The sequence below is a fragment of the Astatotilapia calliptera genome, chromosome 14 (genome assembly GCF_964374335.1).
Source record: "Astatotilapia calliptera chromosome 14, fAstCal68.1, whole genome shotgun sequence".
Taxonomy (NCBI): Eukaryota; Metazoa; Chordata; class Actinopteri; order Cichliformes; family Cichlidae; genus Astatotilapia; species Astatotilapia calliptera.
Genome location: NC_137435.1, coordinates 4,036,613 through 4,055,938, shown reverse-complemented (window position 1 = coordinate 4,055,938; position 19,326 = coordinate 4,036,613). Strand labels below are relative to the sequence as shown.

General features: G+C 40.9%; 2 protein-coding genes across 11 annotated transcripts in view; one reads left to right on the top strand and one right to left on the bottom strand.

Annotated features, from left to right (window-relative positions):
• The window catches only part of cep295 (centrosomal protein 295), a 21,709-nt gene extending 10,849 nt beyond the window's left edge, over positions 1-10,860 (bottom strand). For 7 of the 9 annotated variants that reach the window (XR_013901569.1, XM_026191541.2, XM_026191542.2 and 4 more), the window contains exons 1-14: positions 9,523-9,895; positions 8,702-8,902; positions 7,482-7,606; positions 7,295-7,388; positions 7,067-7,183; positions 6,850-6,990; positions 6,442-6,625; positions 6,119-6,298; positions 5,684-5,920; positions 5,442-5,542; positions 4,620-4,832; positions 3,704-3,780; positions 2,616-3,603; positions 2,250-2,433 (exon numbers count right to left, since the gene is read on the bottom strand). Coding sequence is in view for 8 of the 9 variants with exons in the window: in XM_026191541.2 (XP_026047326.2) it covers positions 2,250-2,433; positions 2,616-3,603; positions 3,704-3,780; positions 4,620-4,832; positions 5,442-5,542; positions 5,684-5,920; positions 6,119-6,298; positions 6,442-6,625; positions 6,850-6,990; positions 7,067-7,183; positions 7,295-7,388; positions 7,482-7,606; positions 8,702-8,902; positions 9,523-9,621 (2,941 nt within the window). In the remaining variant the exon portion in view is untranslated. Of the gene's footprint in view, positions 1-2,249; positions 2,434-2,615; positions 3,604-3,703; positions 3,781-4,619; positions 4,833-5,441; positions 5,543-5,683; positions 5,921-6,118; positions 6,299-6,441; positions 6,626-6,849; positions 6,991-7,066; positions 7,184-7,294; positions 7,389-7,481; positions 7,607-8,701; positions 8,903-9,522; positions 9,896-10,720 lie in introns of those variants that run through there. The other 2 variants (XM_080289339.1, XM_080289337.1) reach the window with 2 other exon arrangements.
• Positions 10,764-19,326, top strand: med17 (mediator complex subunit 17). Of its 2 annotated transcripts, XM_080289343.1 has the most exons (13): positions 10,764-10,995; positions 11,668-11,831; positions 11,969-12,188; positions 12,295-12,431; positions 12,546-12,627; positions 12,864-13,016; positions 14,050-14,180; positions 14,769-14,953; positions 15,286-15,423; positions 17,510-17,627; positions 17,748-17,907; positions 18,443-18,651; positions 19,203-19,326. In XM_080289343.1, exons 1-12 carry the CDS (start codon positions 10,764-10,766, stop codon positions 18,649-18,651), a joined length of 1,929 nt encoding a protein of 642 aa, XP_080145469.1. In that variant the 3' UTR covers positions 19,203-19,326. The 2 variants fall into 2 exon arrangements, with proteins under 2 accessions (XP_080145469.1, XP_026048635.1); XM_026192850.2 differs by lacking the exon at positions 19,203-19,326 and having other exon boundaries at positions 18,443-18,911.

Here is a 19,326-nt window from a genome sequence, read left to right as displayed (position 1 = left end):
TGCTGTGCGGCAACAGTGCTAACCACCGTGCCACCGTGCTGCCCCCAAATTTAAGGATTTGTAATTAATTGTTCATCTCTGTTTTTAAAGAAGACAAAATTAAACTGTTAAGAAAAAAGAAAGAGAACCTGACTGTGAAACACTGACGGGGGCTTTATAATATCTGACATTCTGCCTTGAATCTGCACAGGAGAAAAATCAGAAGGTTTTGAAACATAAGGCAAACAAAAGCAACATTTCCGTTGCATTAATTAAGGACAGGGTTCATACGCCTTTTCAGGGTCAAATTCAAGCACTTTTTAAGCACTTTCAAGGTCCCTTTTCAAGCCTTTAAGAATGCACAAGCATCTACTTAAAATCTATTGAATTTATCATCCGTGATATTATTATGTACAATCCCAATGTATTTTGTTCATCTGCATTAAATAAACAGGCAGCCTTAAAGTATGAAATAATCATATATAAATACACATAAATGTGTGTACTGTCTGAGTGGCTGATTGTGCCCCACAGGCCTCAGTGTGAGCTTGAAGACATTTATAATGTTTAAGTAGTTTAATGTGTAGGAGCTGACGATAAACACATTTTGAATGAAAGCCGGGGAACTTTGGTAGCACAGAAACAAGTGGCTATTCTTTGTGACTATATGGATCACTCGTATTACCATTATTTCACCCAAAGGCACCAAGTTAATACTTTAAAAAAACTGCAGTAATACAAACAAATATAAACAGTACTTGGTGACAACTTTGCTTTTAGCCTTTAACCCTCTGGTGTCCAGGGTATAATTGGCCGTTTTTGACTACTTTTGATTTGGCCTCTATATTTCACCTTTACCTTTCCACCTATATTTCAGCACAATTGATCTAAATTCAGACATAATTTAAAATATGAGTAGAAAGTGATATTTTTGACTGTAAAAACCACAAGCATGTTTAAGGAATAATTTTCATAACTTGAAATGCAAATAGAAACTGTACATTCTTAAAAAATATGCACAAAGTTATATGGTACTATTTACCTAAAAATGCAGCCAAGGCTCAGGCGTTTTTCATATAACCATTTCAAACTATTTACAGAACAATCAGGTGCTCTGCGTCAAATAAGGCGGCACACAAATTATTTATGCAACTCCAAAAAATAGTTTGTGTCCACTATAACACAGATGAGAACAGCACAGGGATAAACCTGCAGGTCTGACAGCAGGTGTGTCACTCAGCGTTTACACTGCAATCTGCCTTTAGTGGTTTTTTTGCAGCAACTGTGACATTAACTAGTAGAACTAACACACAAAACAACAACCACACACTAACTACACAAGACAACACACTAACTTGAGACTCCAAACACAGTAAACGTCACAAATCTCTCACGTATCAAAACTCTCTCTCTCTCGCCGGTCACTCCTAAAACTTCCCCCTCTTCCCAAACGATCAAATGCCACATGTTGCCATATCATTTTTTGATTGGTCGACATGGTACATTTTTCCACCAATAGGGAAGGAGTGCTTTTTTCTTTTTTCACTCACAAGCTTTCACTTGAGTAAATTAACTCACATTACTGCCAAGTAATGTTAGCCATGTTCACAGCATATACCATAATAGCGCTGCCACACTGCATCACTCTCAGTGCATTTCAATCATTTCTCCAGCGAGTTTGATAGCTAGCAAAATAATAATTTTAAAAAATTGCATGTGTAACGTACACGTACTGGAAAATTATTTACTAGGATTCACCTATCATGCGACTGGAGAGTGCCAACTCCGCCATTGTCGTTTTCCATCAAACACTCATTACAACAGCAACCTACAGGTATGTTAGCGCACTCATCCCCGACTGTTAGAGGGAGGGGCGGGGTCACACGTCGAAACAGACGCAAGGCAGCCAGGCGGGGAAATTTTGCTTTTACATTTTGCGACTCATTTTATTTCTCTATCTGATAAGAAAACTATTCAATCAGATAGTTATTTGTTGTGAATGAAATACAGTTACACTTTCAAGCACTTTTAAGCACCACATCTGAAATTCAAGCACTTTTCAAACCTTGAAAAAGACAACATTAAAATTCAAGTATTTTCAAGGAGTTCAAGCACCCGTACGAACCCTTTAAGGAATAAAGATCAGTGGTTTGTAATAGTGCTTGTTAACTTAAGAACGATCGTTATTATTGTTTACTTCATTCAGTCATGTGCATTTGTCCCAGAAATCATTTTGACAAAAATATCTCCATTCTCAACATGTCAGCTACCTGTTTGACTGCTGTTGGATGGATGTTGTTCAGAGGAGCTGTCGCGATCTTGAGGGTCCTCTAGGTGTGATAAAGTTCCTCCATTAGACTCCTCTATGGCCTTGAGCAGGGATGCAAGTAACTGGAGGCGATTCTGATTAATGTTCTCCGAAACCGCAGTTTCACCATCAGGCCGAGAAACTGGCTGTAGGTGAGAAAAAGTCATCAGGATGGTTCATTTCTCACATGTTCTTTCACTCTTAAACATTTAAGCTGATGGTGTTTTTTGGCACTCTGCTTTTCAGTCTTTGTTTCTACGCAATCCTTTCTTAAAACTATGATTTTTTTTTACTGCAAAATAACTGCTTTAACAGTCCTCTCACTTACTTGTGCATCGGTATTAATCAGAGCCTGCAATGTCTCCTTTTGTCTCCTCATCTGCACCATCTCCAAGTCCTGTCTCCGCCTCTCCTCTTCCTGTTGCCTTTGCTGCAGCATCAGTGCCTCCCTCTGCTCTAGTACTCGCCTCTGGGCCTCCTGCAACTCTTGTCTTTGTCTCTCCATGTTGTCCTCTCCAACGCTCAGGGATCCAGTGCTCCGAGAGGCCTCTGCCTCAGCCAGAGCATAACCTGAAAGTGGAGCTGTAACCTCTGCGATGGTCGATTTCATGACTTTGAAGGGTTCAGAGGATGGCTGCACTGGGATGCTGCTAGAGTGATGTTCTGTGAATCGTTTACAAGGCAGCTTCTCTTTGGTGACTGACAGCGGTCTCATTCTCTCTGGAAGGTGCTCTGTTACTTTCTCCATTATGCTGTCAGTCAGCCAAGACGTGTCATTTAGTCTCTGGTATCTCAGACTGTCTGAGTCAGATTCAACATCATCTGGCAGCGGTTTGGAAGCCAGACTAAAACCAGATAGGCTCGGAGGGGACGTTAATGTGTCAGATTCTTCTGTGGAAACATCCTCAGAGGTTTGTGGCAATTCATGATTATACACAGGCACTGCATGAGCCTGGAGAGGAGCCTGGGGAGGAGCCTGGAGAGGAGCCTGGGGAGGAGCCTGGAGAGGAGCCTGGAGAGGAGCCTGGGGAGTCTGCAGAGGGGGGTGGAGAGGAGCATGGGAAGTATTCAGCGGGGGATGGAGAGGAGCCTGCAAAGGGCCCCAGGGAGCGTGGAGAGGAGCATGGAGAGGAGCCGGCGCAGCTTGCAGACGACCTGGATGACGAACACACTGTGTACTGTTTGGAGGTGGATGAGCAAGGCCTGGAGGCACAACAGGAGGTAGTAATGAAGTGGCAGTCATGTTGTAACGAATCTGTAGAGCTTGTTGGTATTCCTCCAGGCGCTGGCGAGCCACTTTCACTCTTTGGTGGATTCTAAAATTAAAAAAAAACAACAACAACAACAACATCAAAGGCATTAAAGTTATGTAAACTCAGAATCACAAACTGGCCCAAACAGATTTATTCATCACACCTGTTTTGCTCTAACAACCGCTGCTGGTATTCTCTGATCCTTTTGCTATGGTCGTCCTTATCTGCAGGAGGAACTACCTGTGAAGATCAAACACAAAGGAAGGGATTACTCATACAGCCTGGAAAACCCCTCACAGAAGACAATGGTGGAGGACAAAACCTTGAATTTCCACAGTTCACATTACTAGTTTTTGACCAGTCCCTCCCAAGTGTGTGTGAATCTGTTAGATTTATTTTCTCAACTTAATTTTTCTCTTCTTATCTGGAAAATATCCCATCTAAGCTGTATTTGATTCTCTGTCCTGGATTGTCATAAATCATCACTAATATAATCTTCTCAGGCTCTGGCTATGACGGGGTGGGCAACTGGTAATGAACTAATCATTTGATTCAGGTGTGTTGACCCAGGGTGATATCTAAAACCTGCAGGACACCGGCCCTTGAGGCCTGGAGTTCCCCCGCCCCTGGGCTATGAGCACAGAAGCTCCACCTACATGTTAATCAAACCTTCTGTTTGTGAGAGGCAGCCAATCAGAAGAATTGCTAAAATGAGGAGGAGCTAAAGTAGCTTGCTTCAAAGTCAGGATGTCATGAGGGAAAACACATACAACAATGTGAAGATTATTTTGAACTGTAAATCAGGCAAGAGCAAATTATACATAATACGTTGGTCAACTTTAAGCAAAAAACAACAAATAACAACTGAACATGTTTCTCAGACTAAAGTAATATTAGACCCAAGGAGGTTAAGCATCAGAAGATGTTAACCGCATGTATAACATCCATGACATATTTTGCATCTTCGCTATTATGAGCATGTCAAGATTAATCCAATAAATAGAATTTTCAATAGCCATTAAAAAAACCTGATAACAGGAAAATTGAATGGAGGTTTGACAGTTGGATTAGAGACCTACCTCATTGGCTAAATTAGGGGTGATAGAGATGACATCGTGGTCATGGACTGGCACTTCTGGTTGGTTAATGGTTTCTTCCTGGGTCACGGCAGCCTTCAGTCGTTCTTTCTCCTGCTGAGCTTCAAGCAGCATCTGCTCCAACTTGGCCTTCTGGTCTTCCAGCTCCTGCAGCAAAAACATCTGCTGCTGCTTCTCCCTTTCAAGCTCCGCTTCCTGGGCAGGAAAAAAAAAAAAAAGAGGCTTAAAAAGTGATGCTACTAGATGCAAACTCAGATTTGAGCTACGTTTTAGTTTAGAAGATAAAATTTTAGCTGCATCAGGTGTGTTACTGTTAATTCAAAGCTAGTCCCTGGTAAAATCTTTATCACCTCCTCTCCAAAAATCACCAGCAGGAATTCACAACAAGCCCACAATGAGTTTCTCAGCAAAACCTGGTTCTAACCAGTCAGTGAACTGGTGATGAAGTACTGGGACAACAATGAAACAAGTGCTTACAATATAGAGAAGATCTGTTCGATCAACAATGGTCTGCTGCAGTGTCAAAATTCTGGGACAGAATAGAGAAGGGGGGCACAGAAAATCAAACGAGGGGGGCACAGAGCAGTAGTCTCGCATACTTTGTACACCGCCTCCATCTGACTAGAGCTCCCTGCAGGCATGCTCGGATTTTAGCGGACAGTGAACGTGCCATCTCTGCAGGACTAGAAAACCAGCTCCCAACCATCGCGGGACACAGAGTACAGACATTTAAGTTTTTTACTCTCAATATTAACTCCTCCCATCTAAGTGAAAAGTCTCACAGAAATTAAAATGAACACGTACCCGTTTCTTTCGCTCTTCTTCAAACTCTTGGATTCTATTGGCCAGAGCAGCAGGAAACTGAGTATCTGAAGCTGATGATGGCAGCGGCGTTTTCTCTGATGCTGGTTGAGTTCAGAAAAAAATCCACAAGATTATAACCTTGTAATAAACATTTGTACTTTTTTAAACTGTTAAAATAATATTAATAGTTTTATTAATATTTATGTAGATTGTTCTTACAGCTGATCACAGTCACTGATTACCTGGTGGAGACCGGTCAGCCTCCTGGGGCTCGGTGGGGGTCCATTCGTCTTTTCCTCCGCTGATCAGAGAGCCTGTTTCGATCGTCATGTCACGCTCTGGGATCTGATCTCGGATGATCGTTGGGGAATCAGCAGCAGAGCTGCGACTGCTGTGGTCAATCCACTGGTTCCTTTGGCTCCTGATACGATCCAGGAGCCTCTTCAATGCCCGTTGAGGAGCAGGTTTCTGGGAAACCACTGCAAACAAAGAAAAACTCAAGGAAATTACATCAAGGTTTCAACATTCATGCTACATTCTGGGCCAGAAGGTTTTTTATTTCTCAGAATTTGACATAATTCATACAATACACTTCAGTAAGCTATTATCTGACAACTGATCTTATTATAAACTGCACAAGAATGACTTGAGTTTTTAAATCTGGTGCTTCTGGTCACCTTCAGCTGATGTTTCCTGCTCAGTGCTTCCAGGTTCCTGCTCTGTGTCATGTTGTGCATTTTCTGTTTCAGGTGTTGTGATTTCATCCACTGTGACATCCAGCTCTTGATCTTGGCTGGTTGTGGAGTGGGCTGGAAGAGGCTCAGGTGCCAGCTGGACCACCAGGTCACCTTTAACCCCTGTAACAATTAACAAAGTTTAAAGAGGCTTCAGAGCAACTTCAGTGCCCATTTCTGGCCAACGTTGTTTCTCTGGTTTTAAGAACATGTATGAATACTGAAAACCCGGATTTGCTACAAAATACACGATGAAGAGTCCTTACTCCTCTCTCCAGTGTACATGTCCTCAAAGGCGAACTCCATCTCCCTCTGGAAGTCTTCTCTCATTTCCTGTCTCTTATAGAGAGGCTGGAAGATCTGAGGAGGCATCTGCGACACCTGCTGCCTCCTCCTGAGCAGATCTGTCTGCTGCATGTGTTCCAGTTCAACCAACAAACGCTCATGATCCTAAAGGAGGCCATTAAACACCGATCAGGCACTTCATATGACCAAAAAGTAAACAGTTCTCATCTCTTCTTACAGCTAAACAAGTTAAATGCAAGCCTATCAAACATGTTAAAGTACTACATTTTTTAAACATGTAATGAAAGTGCAACCTCCACAAGAATTTCTTTATTCTGGCATGTAAGTGACTAGGTTAATTAGTCGCCAGGTTAACAGGCAAGTTGTACCTGCATGAGCTGTTCCTTCCTCAGAGCCTGCCTCCCTCTGAGACGAGCCTTCTCCAGCTGCTCTTCTCTCCTCCTCATTTCCTCTGTCTCCAAGTCCTGCTGTCTTTTCGCATGTAGCTCAGCTTCCTCGTGGGCATTTGGCTGATTAGGCAGATCGATTAGATAACTCTGACAAATCGCGCTGGTAAATACAAACAAAAATCAGAGGGTGTTTTACCTGGTTTATGTCCACCTCTCTGTCCACTGTACTCTTGGCCATGTGGTAATGTGTGGTAGCGAAAGCACTCACATCCGATCTCCTTACGAAACGTGGCTTTTTGGGACTGATGTTCTGCTTCAAGGAGAGAAGACAAGGTTACCTTGACTTTCATTTAGCTTTACTTTCATTTGATATTCAGGATTTGGAAACGTTCAGGAAATTATTATCACTGTTTGGGAAAATCACCTGAACAGGGTTTGGGAGAGGCAGTGGAAGGCTAGCCACCTTTGCTGATCTTTCCTTTTCTGCCAGTAATGCCTTCTTCCTGGCATTGACAACTCTACAGAACAGTGAAGCCACAGGTTTAATGATCAGTTCATTCTGATTAAATTTAAACACATAAACATCTGAAAATTCTTGTGATGACGCTCACTGGTTTTGCTTCTCATGGTCTTTAAGCCTCTGTGATTTGAGCTCCTTCAGCGCTTCTCGATAACGCTCCTCTGCTTTGACGTGATTCTCCTCCTCCCTCTGAGCTATGGCTGCCAAGTCGGGTTCCTTGAACAACAAGTTTAGCCACGAAAAATAAATATCATATGGACAAGGGTTAACAAGAATCAAATATCAACATGGTGCAGTGTATTCTGCCATTTCTAAACAATTCAAATACTACTAAAGTGTCCTAGTGCAAAAGACTGAAGCACGCTAGACTACTATTACTCTGCTTCTTCCTTAAGCAGATTGAACATTAATATTTTGTTTTCTCACAGAGTGAAAAAACCCAACCTAAGTTGGAGCTCTAGCTCGGGGACATAATTTATTTGACAAAAGTCATTCAAAGTTTAAACTTTTAGTAACATAATCAGTCTTTCAATAGCTTCTATGTTTTTTCCCAAAGTTTAAATTGAGCTTTTATTAAAAGTTGACATTTCTCCTTCATTCTGCAGACACGATAGGATGACATCACTAACTGCTGATTTCCGTTCTAGTCTTTTAAAAAAAAAATAGTTTCATGCACAGGTCTTATCCTTTCAGCGTACAAATGATAAAACATACCAAACTTTTTGTCCACTTTCAACTGAGAAGACACATTGTAAAATTTCAGTTGAGAATTGGAAATGCAGGATGTCTCTCTCTCTCTCTCCTGCAATTACTTCCATATAATAAAGACTAAGGTTGTGAAAAATTAGTATGTGGTCAAGCAGCTGGTGCAATGATACACTCAAAATGTCTTAGTTGGATACACAACAACTAGAACGTAGCAAAGAGTATTCGGTGGAGGTTTTTTCCCCAAATGATGACAACATATTTTTCTTTGGATTTTGGACTGTCACTGTTACTTTGATCTGTGGATTTCAGTATTCATGACAACTTAAAAATATTTTTATAAATTAAATAATTAAAATAATAGCAAATATATATAATTATATATTTATATGAAGCTTGCTTTACATGATTTATCTAACTGTCTTAAACAGATGAATCTTCTCGGGAAGTTTAAGACATTTTCTAACTAATTTCAGACATTTTAATGACCCACAGAAACCCTGTGGACACTGCACTGATGTGGCTCAAAATTTGGTTTCATACATTCTTTTTATTCTTTCATAATCCCCGTTTTAGTGTCTCTAATTTTAACTATTTTAGCCTTACGTTTTCTTTTGCATTCCTGTGCCCCTGGCCGAGCAGCTGGAGACTCTCCTGGTATAACCTCTGCAGCCTCTGGAGCTTTTCCCTCTGCTGTTGCTCCCACTCCTTCCTCAGCTCCCGCTCAAGTTGTTGCAGCTCATACTGTCGCCTCTGCTCAACATCTTGGCGGATCTGCTGTGCAATGTACCGGTGCTGCTCCCGCACCTGTGTGTCAACACAAAACACACACTCAGTGTGCATATATCACGCAGAACTATGCACATGGCATAGTGACAGTAGGTTACAGTGATGACCAACTTAATTATCTTCATCACGTCATCTGTCAACAGAAAAAAATGGATGCAATACAAAAGATAAATCTTGGCCACTAATACCAGCAAATCTAATCTTATTTGAAAAAATAAATAAATAAATAAAAATGTGTCAGCAAACTTCATAGCAGAATACTTTGTGAACTTTAGGTCCTTCACTGGTTAGTTACATACGAGACTTTACAGCTTCATCATGCTAAAAGAAATACTACGCGAATACCCTGAAACTGTCTGCCTTTGTTTATTCATGTGTCAAAGCAACTTTCGGAGACAGAACAGACCGATCAGACTTCAAAAAAATGACTGCACGCACTTAAAAAGACAGATCTTTTACACATGCAAGTAAAATTTAATGTAGGCTGAAGTTATGAACTCATGTGAGCCTTAATATAGTGTTTATCAGACAGAAACAGGGGTTCAAGTAAGCACTGGCGCTTCATCGGAAAACATCCCACAGGTGCTGGAAATCAGGGACCTAAAGTGAAGCAGAAAGCCATAACACCGCCTTATTACCTGCTGTATCCGCAGTTTTCTCCTCCTTTCCTGCTCCTCTCGTATCATCCGAGCCTCTTCGTTGGGACTCGGTCTTAATCTGGACACTTTTCTCTTCATTTTGGAGCACTTCACTGGCGGACATTTCCCCCCAAAAAGCAAACAGCAGGTTGCGGTTCAGCTAGCGGCGACGGCTAATGTTTGCACGCTTCACTTTGTTCGCCGGCATAAAGGTTCCGTAGGACAACTTAAACTTGAAACAAGTGTTTACTATACAAGCAATTACCAGGCAGGACGCTTAAAGTGCTGTTTATTATCCGAAATCCATGCCAACCCAAAAAACGGACGTTTTTGTTTTTTTCTTTGTCCTAAACGTCACATCCGGTAGTTTAAACTGCCCGCCGTGTCTTTGCCGTCCACATGAAATATTAGTTCCTAGTCATTATATCTGCATAAAAAACATTTTATGCATTTAAACATAAAATACATAAAAAAAATACATCAATAATATATATATACAAGCATTAAATACGTAAATAGTGCTAAAGTGACACAAAGCGTTTGAAACAGCTTCCAGCCTCAGCGTTCATCACAATCGCGGTGGGAGGGGGACCGTGCAGGAGTTACACTCGTTCCTGTATTGATGAGCCTTTCACCGCTACTGGAACATTTAATGCAATACCCGAGTATTCCTCGATACCTCCAACACTAGTGAACGCCAGAGGTAAGATTTACAGGAGTAAAATAGTATTTGGTGTTTTAAGCTGTTCTCTTGAGCTTTCGAGTCTCCTTTTATGCTGTGAGCTAAGCAAAGAGCTAACACTAGCTAGTGTTGCTAACTAGTAAAACGTTACAAAGTGACTAAAAGAGCTGAATTATTATCATCCAAAGTTGTTGAGGAGCAGTTTCTAATTCTCGTTTTTCACTTTAACATTTGGAAGTGAAGTATTTTAGTGTTCTGGTTATTAAACAACCTATATTGGTTGCGCCAGTGTCAGGCAGCCTCGCCTCTGTCAGTGCGCCCCAGGGTGGCTGTGGCTACAATGTAGCTTGCCATCACCAGTGTGTGAATGGGTGGATGACTGGATATGTAAAGCGCTTTGGGGTCCTTAGGGACTAGTAAAGCGCTATATAAATACAGGCCATTTACCATTTACCATATTAAATGTTTGATTCAGAGGTTTTCTGGTCTCCCCTGTGTCTGTGTTTGATGACTAACCCTTTCTGCCTGTCCACTCCACTTCTCAGCCAAGTCTGTCATCATGTCTGGTGGTCCAGCGGTGAGGATCAGCATCGAGTCTTCCTGTGAGAAGCAGGTGCAGGAAGTGGCACTGGATGGGACCGAGACCTATGTCCCTCCTCTATCCATGTCCCAGAACTTGGCAAAGTTGGCACAAAGAATTGACTTCAGCCAGGGATCCGACTCAGAGGAGGATGTTGAGGGAGAACCCAAGGACCGAGAATGGGGCAAGCAGGATGGAGAGGAGGAAGAAGGTAAAATGCTTAAATAAAGCAAGGAGCTAGAGCTACACGAGCCATCACACATTCCTTGGTATAATCAGCTGCTGTGTGCCTTAGGCCAACATAAAATATCAAGCTGAACTTCATTCAACATAGGTTAAACATTTCAGTTCAGAACTTCACTTAGATGGTGAATAATTACTAATAAATATATAATTTTCATGCCAAATATCCTTGGACAAGATACTAGAAGTTGATCAGAGTATGAAAGCATGTGAATGTTACATATAAAGAGAATAGGAAAAAAGTGCTTGTGGGAATGGGTGAATGAGGCAAGTTGCGTAAAGTGCTTTGAGGGCTCAGAGTAGAAAAGTGCTGTATAAGAAACAATCTATTTACCATTTAAATCACAATGGAGCCTGTCATGTTTTGAGGCTGCAAGGTGTTGGAGGCCTTGTGAAAACTGATGGAATTATGAATTATGTCAATCCTAAGAGTACACCCGCTGCTCCAATAAATAAATAAAATGGATTTCAGGAGTAATGAGATCCAGCTAAATAAAGTTAAACTTTATTTACAATTTACTCCTGACTCTGATGAAGAAAGGAGGACCACCAAGTAGACTCCACAAATGAATTGAAAACAGAACATAAGGTTTTTTATCACTTGTTGGAATCGAGCCCAATTTTCTGTTTTCTTGCATAGGCACAGTAAAATTTCAGCCGTCTCTTTGGCCCTGGGATTCGGTGCGTAACAACCTCCGCAGCGCCCTCACAGAGATGTGTGTACTCTATGATGTGCTCAGTGTGGTGAAGGAGAAGAAGTACATGGCTTTAGACCCCGTGTCTCAGGATCCAGCAGCTGGAAAGGTAAATTAAACATGTCACTTAAACTGATTTTTTTTAAGGGTTTTTTAAGGGTTCTACAAAAATATCTCTAAATGTCAGCAAAGCACTCTTAGGTTTGTCCACAAAGAGATCTTTTGCTCCTTCTCCAACTCCTGCAGACACCACAAGTTTTCCAGCTGATCAGTAAAAAGAAATCATTGGCCACAGCAGCTATGATCCTTCAAAAGGGAGCAGAGAAGCTCAGTAAATCAGTCACAGAGAACCAGGAGAACAGGAGGCAAAGGGATTTCAACTCTGAGCTGCTGCGGCTGCGCTCACAGTGGAAACTACGCAAAGTTGGAGACAAGATCCTGGGAGACCTCAGCTACCGCAGTGCAGGTGATAAGAGAGGAAAACACCTCACTCAGTCAGTGCTGCTGCATCCTACAGATTAACATTAAGACACTTTAAACCTGTTTTCTAACTTCCGTGTTTGCCCGTGCAGGCTCCCTTTTCCCCCATCATGGCACATTTGAAGTGATCAAAAATACTGACATTGATCTGGACAAAAAAATCCCAGAGGATTACTGCCCACTGGACGTCCAGATCCCCAGTGACCTGGAGGGGTCTGCTTACATCAAGGTCAGAGGGAAATGACATGTATAATATGTTTTTCTCATTCCTTGTTCATTCTTTGATTTTAGATAATTACCAGATATATTAGGTGTAATAGAAAGATACTGTTTGTATCTTCAGGTGTCCATTCAGAAACAAGCTCCTGACATTGGTGATCTGGGAACCGTCAGCCTTTTCAGACAACAGCAAAAGAACAAAGCTGGTATGGTTCAGCACATATACACATTAAAAGTTGTTCAGTAACACAGAGGCTCTTTTCTTCCACGTTTTTTTTTTTTTTTTTTTTTTAGAAGGGCATTTTATGAAAATACTAAATTATTACATTCTGTGTGAGAAAGCGCTCTTTAGGCTTTGGCAAAGGATGACTGAGCCCACTCTAAATTGTAAGAGTAAATCCCACAAACAAAACTCTTGGTCTTTTCTTTTGTCTCTGCTCAGGTACGCAGCAATGGCACGTGAAACTGGAGGCGGCTCAGAATGTTTTGCTCTGTAAGGAGATCTTCGCCCAGCTGTCCAGGGAGGCAGTTCAGATCAAATCCCAGATCCCTCACATTGTTGTGAAAAACCAGATCATCTCACAGCCATTCCCAGGTGAGAATATGACACAAATGGGGTCCTGGTTCAGTGTTTCTCACACTTATGTATGTGCTTATGTGTGTCATACGGAAGCATATGCCTTGCCTTGAGAGAATAACTGACCCAGTGCTTGAGCACAAGGACCAGTTCTCCACCTGCTGCAGGTTAGGGGGACCCTCCAGCTCACAGCAGGTCTTCAGAGCAGAACTAGGACTGCAGTCCAAAAATGGTGGAAATGTAGTTTGTCTCACTGTGGGTTGAGACTGCCGCAACAGAGTAAACTTTCAAAATAAGAGCACGGGAGGTTGTCCACTTGTCAAGTGATTGTGGATGGCATTAAAGAGATGAAAACATTTTAAAAAAAATGCTACAATATCGATGCATTAGTCTATGTCTACCATGACAACACAGTGGTTTTGTTCGATATTATCATGGGAATATCTTGTTGTAATTTAATAGAACTTAGAACCAAAATGTAGACTCACAGCCATCGTACAAAAAATACCTGTGTGGTATTTTTCTCTAAAACTTGAAATATACATTATGGGGATTCGTTGAGACTCGAGTTAACGCGTCTTAATGTGAAATAATATGGGACCTATAGGTATTAACAAATGGTGAAAGATCCAAATAAGAACAGGTGGGGATGGAGGAAGACAGACAATCTGATAAAGAAAGGCAGGAAGTGATAATATATATATATATATATATATATATATATATATATGAGAGAGAGAGAGACACACACACACACACACACATCAAGTCAAGGTATTCAGCTTTCATATTTGTCAAGAGTGTAAAGAATGTTCTTTCACTTTTAGTGAACACTCAAATCAAATCACTTTTATTGTCACGTACTGCAGTATCCGGTCCAGGTTCGGGACCGGATACTGCAGTACCTTGTTCAGTACTTACTGTTCAAATTGTAAAGTAGTTTGAACAGTTTATGGCTGGGGTGACTGGAGTCTTTGATGATCCTCCTGCCCTAATTCATCCAAAGTGTCATTCTCCCCTCCAAACACACCTGTGATTTTTCTCTCCCTAGGTCTGCAGCTGTCAATCTCACTGTGCCACTCTACGGGAGAGAAGAAAAACAACCGGGCATCTCCAGAGAAACCCAAACCGGACGACCACCTTTACGTACTAGAACACAATCTGCATCAGATGATGAGAGAGGTGAGAAGTGAGATTCCTGTAGAGCGCAATCTATTAACCACCTCTGGAGGAAACCTACCAGATATGATCTGAAATGCGTTAAATATTTTTAAGCTTTGCCTTTTTTTCTCTTTTTCCTTTAACTTTTAACTATATATCCTCAAAAAATCCATCTCAGTTAGGGAATACTGGTCAGGTCTCAGTGTGCTTAGAATGCAAGATAAAGACCGTAGAGAATTAAAGAGAAAACTGCAATAGTCCCCTGCAGTATTACTTGGTGATGGTGGGGAGGAAGAACTCCCTTTTAACAGGGAGAGAGCACCGGCTGAATTGCACTCAGGAAGAGACAGTCATTTCTGAGCAGAGGGTGCTTACAAGAAAAATACAGCTACAAAGTGAAGGAATCTATGAGGGGTTTTTTTTCTTGTAAATTTAAAGTTTTAATGTTGGAATTTTTTTTAGATATTAAGATATATTTGTGTTCTTCTACCTACAACAACCCTGGAAACCTGTCATCTTCTACTCTGCCAGGAGACACTTCTATTGTTATTAATTTAAATTTCATTGTCTCAGTGCACATTTCATTGGCAACATTTGTTTCTTTTATAGTTTCACAAGCAGCAGCTGAGCTCTGTGGTGATACCGCACCCTTCTAGCGCTCCCTTTGCGCACAAACGTCTGCGTTTGGCAGGGCCACTGGCCTATGACAAGGCAGAAATCTCCAGTTGGCAGCAGACTGAGGGGCTGCTGGAGAAGATGATCAAACAGGCCAAACACATCTTCCTACGTCGCAGGTAAAATATCCTGATGTAATTTTACAAATACAGAAACAGTTACCAGCAGCAATATTGAATTTTACTGCAAATTTAGGAGCTCCAGAAACTTTAGCAGCCCAAAAAAGCAGCGTTTGCCTACATTTGGCTAGCAGATGGCTCACATTGTCTTTGTTGTTTCATCAGAATCAGAATACTTTATTAATCCCAAACTGATTATGGAAATTAAATTATGTCCTTTTATCTTAAAATATTTAATCTTTTAACAGAAGAATTGTTGTTAGCTACTTTTTGTTGGCTGTATAATGCTTAGCAATACTCTTCACGGGTACCACGGTGTTTGTGGTCAACAGGACGGCACGTACCATCGATAGTCTGGCCAGTCGGATTGAAGACCCGCAGATCCAGGCTCACTGGTCCAACATTAATGACGTATACGAGTCCAGTGTCAAGGTGCTCATCACTTCACAAGGCTACGAGCAGATCTGCAAGTAAGTGGAGTGCAGAGGAGTTTATTTTACTCATTATTTTAAATATCAATATTTATTTTTTTATTTGTACATTTTATTTTTACTATATTTTTTATTATCACAGATTTACAGATTTTAAATATTTACTAAATATTCACTATTCATTTTGTACTATTGTTATTTTAATTTAAAATACTTTTTTTTTTAAATTATTAGAATGAATAAATTTTGTATTTTGTAATCGAAAAACTCAACAATTGAAAAAATCCTTGACACAAAGTTTTTGCTTTGCTGATTTGTTTAATGCTCGGCTCTGCAGCGCTCAGTGGCCGCCATGTAAATGCAAATGTTTTACCTACATTTGCAACTAAAAACAAACCTGCAATAGAAATGTATCTAGGAGCAGCATGTGAATAAAAAGTATGACAACATTAAACCCACATGGTCCCCAGTTTTTAAACAAAATTACTGATAACACAGCAGCAACAGTGACTGTCTAACTGAGACGGTGAGCTCATTTTTCTAGTGTCCAAATCAGAGCACTGTTATCACCATCACAACCTTTACTGGGAAACAGCTGGCAGGATCCTTCAAAAAACAACCTGCTTAATGAACTTTGATGTGAAGAAAAGAGGACTTTAAAGTAGGGCTTTTGACCCACTGCATGCAATTCATTTGCATGAATGTTTTTTGTTGTTGTTTTTTATGGGCATTGTATGTAGTTATATTACAACATTGGTACACACTGTAGAAATAACAATTTTCTATTTCCTGTTTTTTTGGGGGGGGGTTTTGATAACCTGTGGGGTTTTTTTTGTTTGTTTGTTTTGTTTTGTTTTCTCTTTTAAGTATTTATTATAAGGCAGATGTATTTCTTATCCAGTTACTTGAATAATCAATAGGATACTTGATTACTAAAATATTCAATAGCTGCAGCTTTTATTATTTAATAGTCTCAGGGCTCGCAAAATCGCTATCCCGACGTCCCGGGGCTAGCAGTTTTTTCCGGTCGGGCTACCAAAATCCATCCCAGCCCTGCCCATCAGGCTATCATAGGAAGAAAAAATATATGTCAATACTTTTGCATCCTTTCGCAAACGTAGCTGGGTAATGTTGTCATTGGCATCGAAGAGCCACTGTCAGTATGTAACATAATGAAATCGCGTTTAAATTTGCGCTTTTTTTGTTTTTGTTTTTGTTTTTTTGCTTCACGTTCACTTTGCCATTCCCCAAACTGTGAATAGAGAGCGGCAGTACTGATTGGTGAGTGACAGATTAATTCCTCTCCAATTCCTTATCACTCGTTAGCTTACTATGCAAATATGACAAGTGAAATCTTCCGCAGCAAGCTTAAACATGTCATAGAGGTTGATTGTGCAGAGAATTGCTGATCATTATGCAAGTGCCTGTGTAAAAGCAGATGGATTTACGCAGGTATTTTAGTTCTGCAGAGCCAAATAAGACAGGTCAGGGTGAAGAGGGGACAGCCAAAGAAAAGCCGACCACAAAATGGAAAAGTTATGACAAATCAGACTATGAGGCAAAAAGAAAGTGCAGCTTTTTTGGTTTCATGGACAAAAGAATTTCTGTGGCTGCAATATGACGAGCTAAATAACATAAAGTTCTGCCGGGTGTGTCATTAGTTTCACTCGATTTCTGAGTCGACAAGTGCCTTTGTTACTGGGACCAGTAATTTTAAGAAAGACCCCATCAGAACCCTTGAGAAATGCAAGAAATGCATTATTGCTCAGTCTACAGTATCTTTCCCTGAACAAACGCCAATTGCAAAAAACATATGAAAAATAAACTAAGCACAACAAGAAGTCCTGAAAAATCTGTTTAGAACAGTGTTCTGTTTTGCAAAGAGTGAACTACCTTTGGCAAAATTTAGCAGTCTTTGCAAACAAAGCAAATGGCCTAGATCTTGGTTCCACTTACCTCTTACCATTATATTTTTCTATTTTCGTTCACTGCTGTTGTGAACTATATAAATAAATGGATGTGAAAAAAGCTTTTCTCTCCTCATATATGGATGTTTACATGACTCTGGACCAGCGTGTTTGATCCTCTGAAATGAGGCTCACTGTGTTTTATTTGGTGTGTTTAGGTCCATCCAGCTGCAGCTGAACATCGGTGTGGAGCAGATCAGGGTGGTGCACAGAGATGGACGTGTGGTCACGCTGTCACACCAGGAACAGGAGCTGCAAGACTTTCTCCTCTCACAGGTAACACCAGTAACTTCCACAGTTATTGGAGGAGGCTGAATTTACTAGAAGCATGGCTGCACACTGTTGACTGTAATGCTTCAGTATTTAGTTCTGCGTATGCCTGCCTTCTTTTCACAGATGTCGCAGCATCAGGTACATGCAGTTCAGCAGCTGGCTAAGGTGATGGGCTGGCACGTCCTGAGCTTCAGTAACCATGTAGGTCTGGGCCCAGTGGAGAGCATCGGAAATGCCTCCGCGGTCACTGTTGCCTCTCCCAACGGAGAGTACGCCATCTCAGGTGAGACTGATGGCTCTCGGATCCTCAGGTTTCTCTGTAGTAGGAAGAGCATATTAGCAGCAGCAACTCAGTACTACTCATGCCTCTATGCATGAGACATTCAGGCTCTCCCTTAGCTAACCTCCCCCCAATAAAGGCTAAAATGTTAAAAAAAAAAAAATAATTATAATTTTATTTTATTTTATTTTTTTTTTTTAAAGAAAAGGCAGAAACTAATGTAATAAATCAAGACGACACCCAGTCTGTCAGTTCATGGAAAATTACTCAGGATTAAGCAGACAGGTTGATACAAGTTGGGGAATCTTTGGGAAACTTCCTCTCTTCAAACATCATTGAAATGCATCATGAACCGGTTTCCATGCAACACTCATACTGAATATCTGTAAACACTGAAGAATAATGTGTGGCGAGACAAGAGAGAAACTTTATTGTCATTGTTTAAAAACAACAAAAGTCTGCTCAGCAGCTCTTTATCATTATGCAGCAAAGTAAATAACTGTCAGTGGTTTTTCATCAAAGTTTCTTTTCTCTTCAGTACGTAACGGCCCAGAGAGCGGCTGCAAAGTTTTGGTGCAGTTCCCTCGCAGCCAGATCAAAGAGCTGCCAAAGAGCGACGTCATCCAGGACGCCAAGTGGAGCCACCTCAGAGGGCCGTACAAAGAGGTCCATTGGAGCAAGATGGAGGGCCGAAACTTTGTCTACAAGATGGAGCTCCTCATGGCGGCGCTGACTCCCTGTCCTTAGGTGCTGACTCTGTCTGCTGACTCCTCCCACACACAAAATAACAGTTTATTTAAAGAGGACAATCTTCCTTCATAGACTCTCTTCCTCACATTTGAAAGAATCGACAGCACTTTCATTTATTTTATATTTTAACCAACTTGTGGACCGCCGTAAAGTCTGTCCACACAAGTGTCCTCTGCCTGTTGCTTATAGTGTAAGGTGTGGACTGTGTGTATATACCTCAAACAGTTTGATACAAAATAAAAAGCAGTCTGTCTATATATATTTGTCCTTTTTCTTAAGAATACAGCTGTGGATCAAAGAGACACTGTTTATAAAACTGAACTTAGGGATTTGCCGGTTCAAACTTTAAATTTGACCACATTAAGTTCAATGTTGTCTTAGGACTGTGTGTGTGTGTGTGTGTGTGTGTGTGTGTGTGTGTGTGTGTGTGTGTGTGTGTGTGTGTGTGTGTGTCAGAGTAGATGGGTGCAGTTTTAATACCACTCCATTTGTCTAATGTGACAACATTTTAGATAAACTAACTTTGAGTCTGGACTCTGCACTTTCAGGTGGGGAACCTGAAGTTCCTGTGTAGGCACGAGGGAGGAGAGAGTTCGTTAAGAAAGAAATCACAAAATCATTTGCACTGTGAACCGGATATTTTTTCTTTAGGTAATAAAAGAAAAACAATTA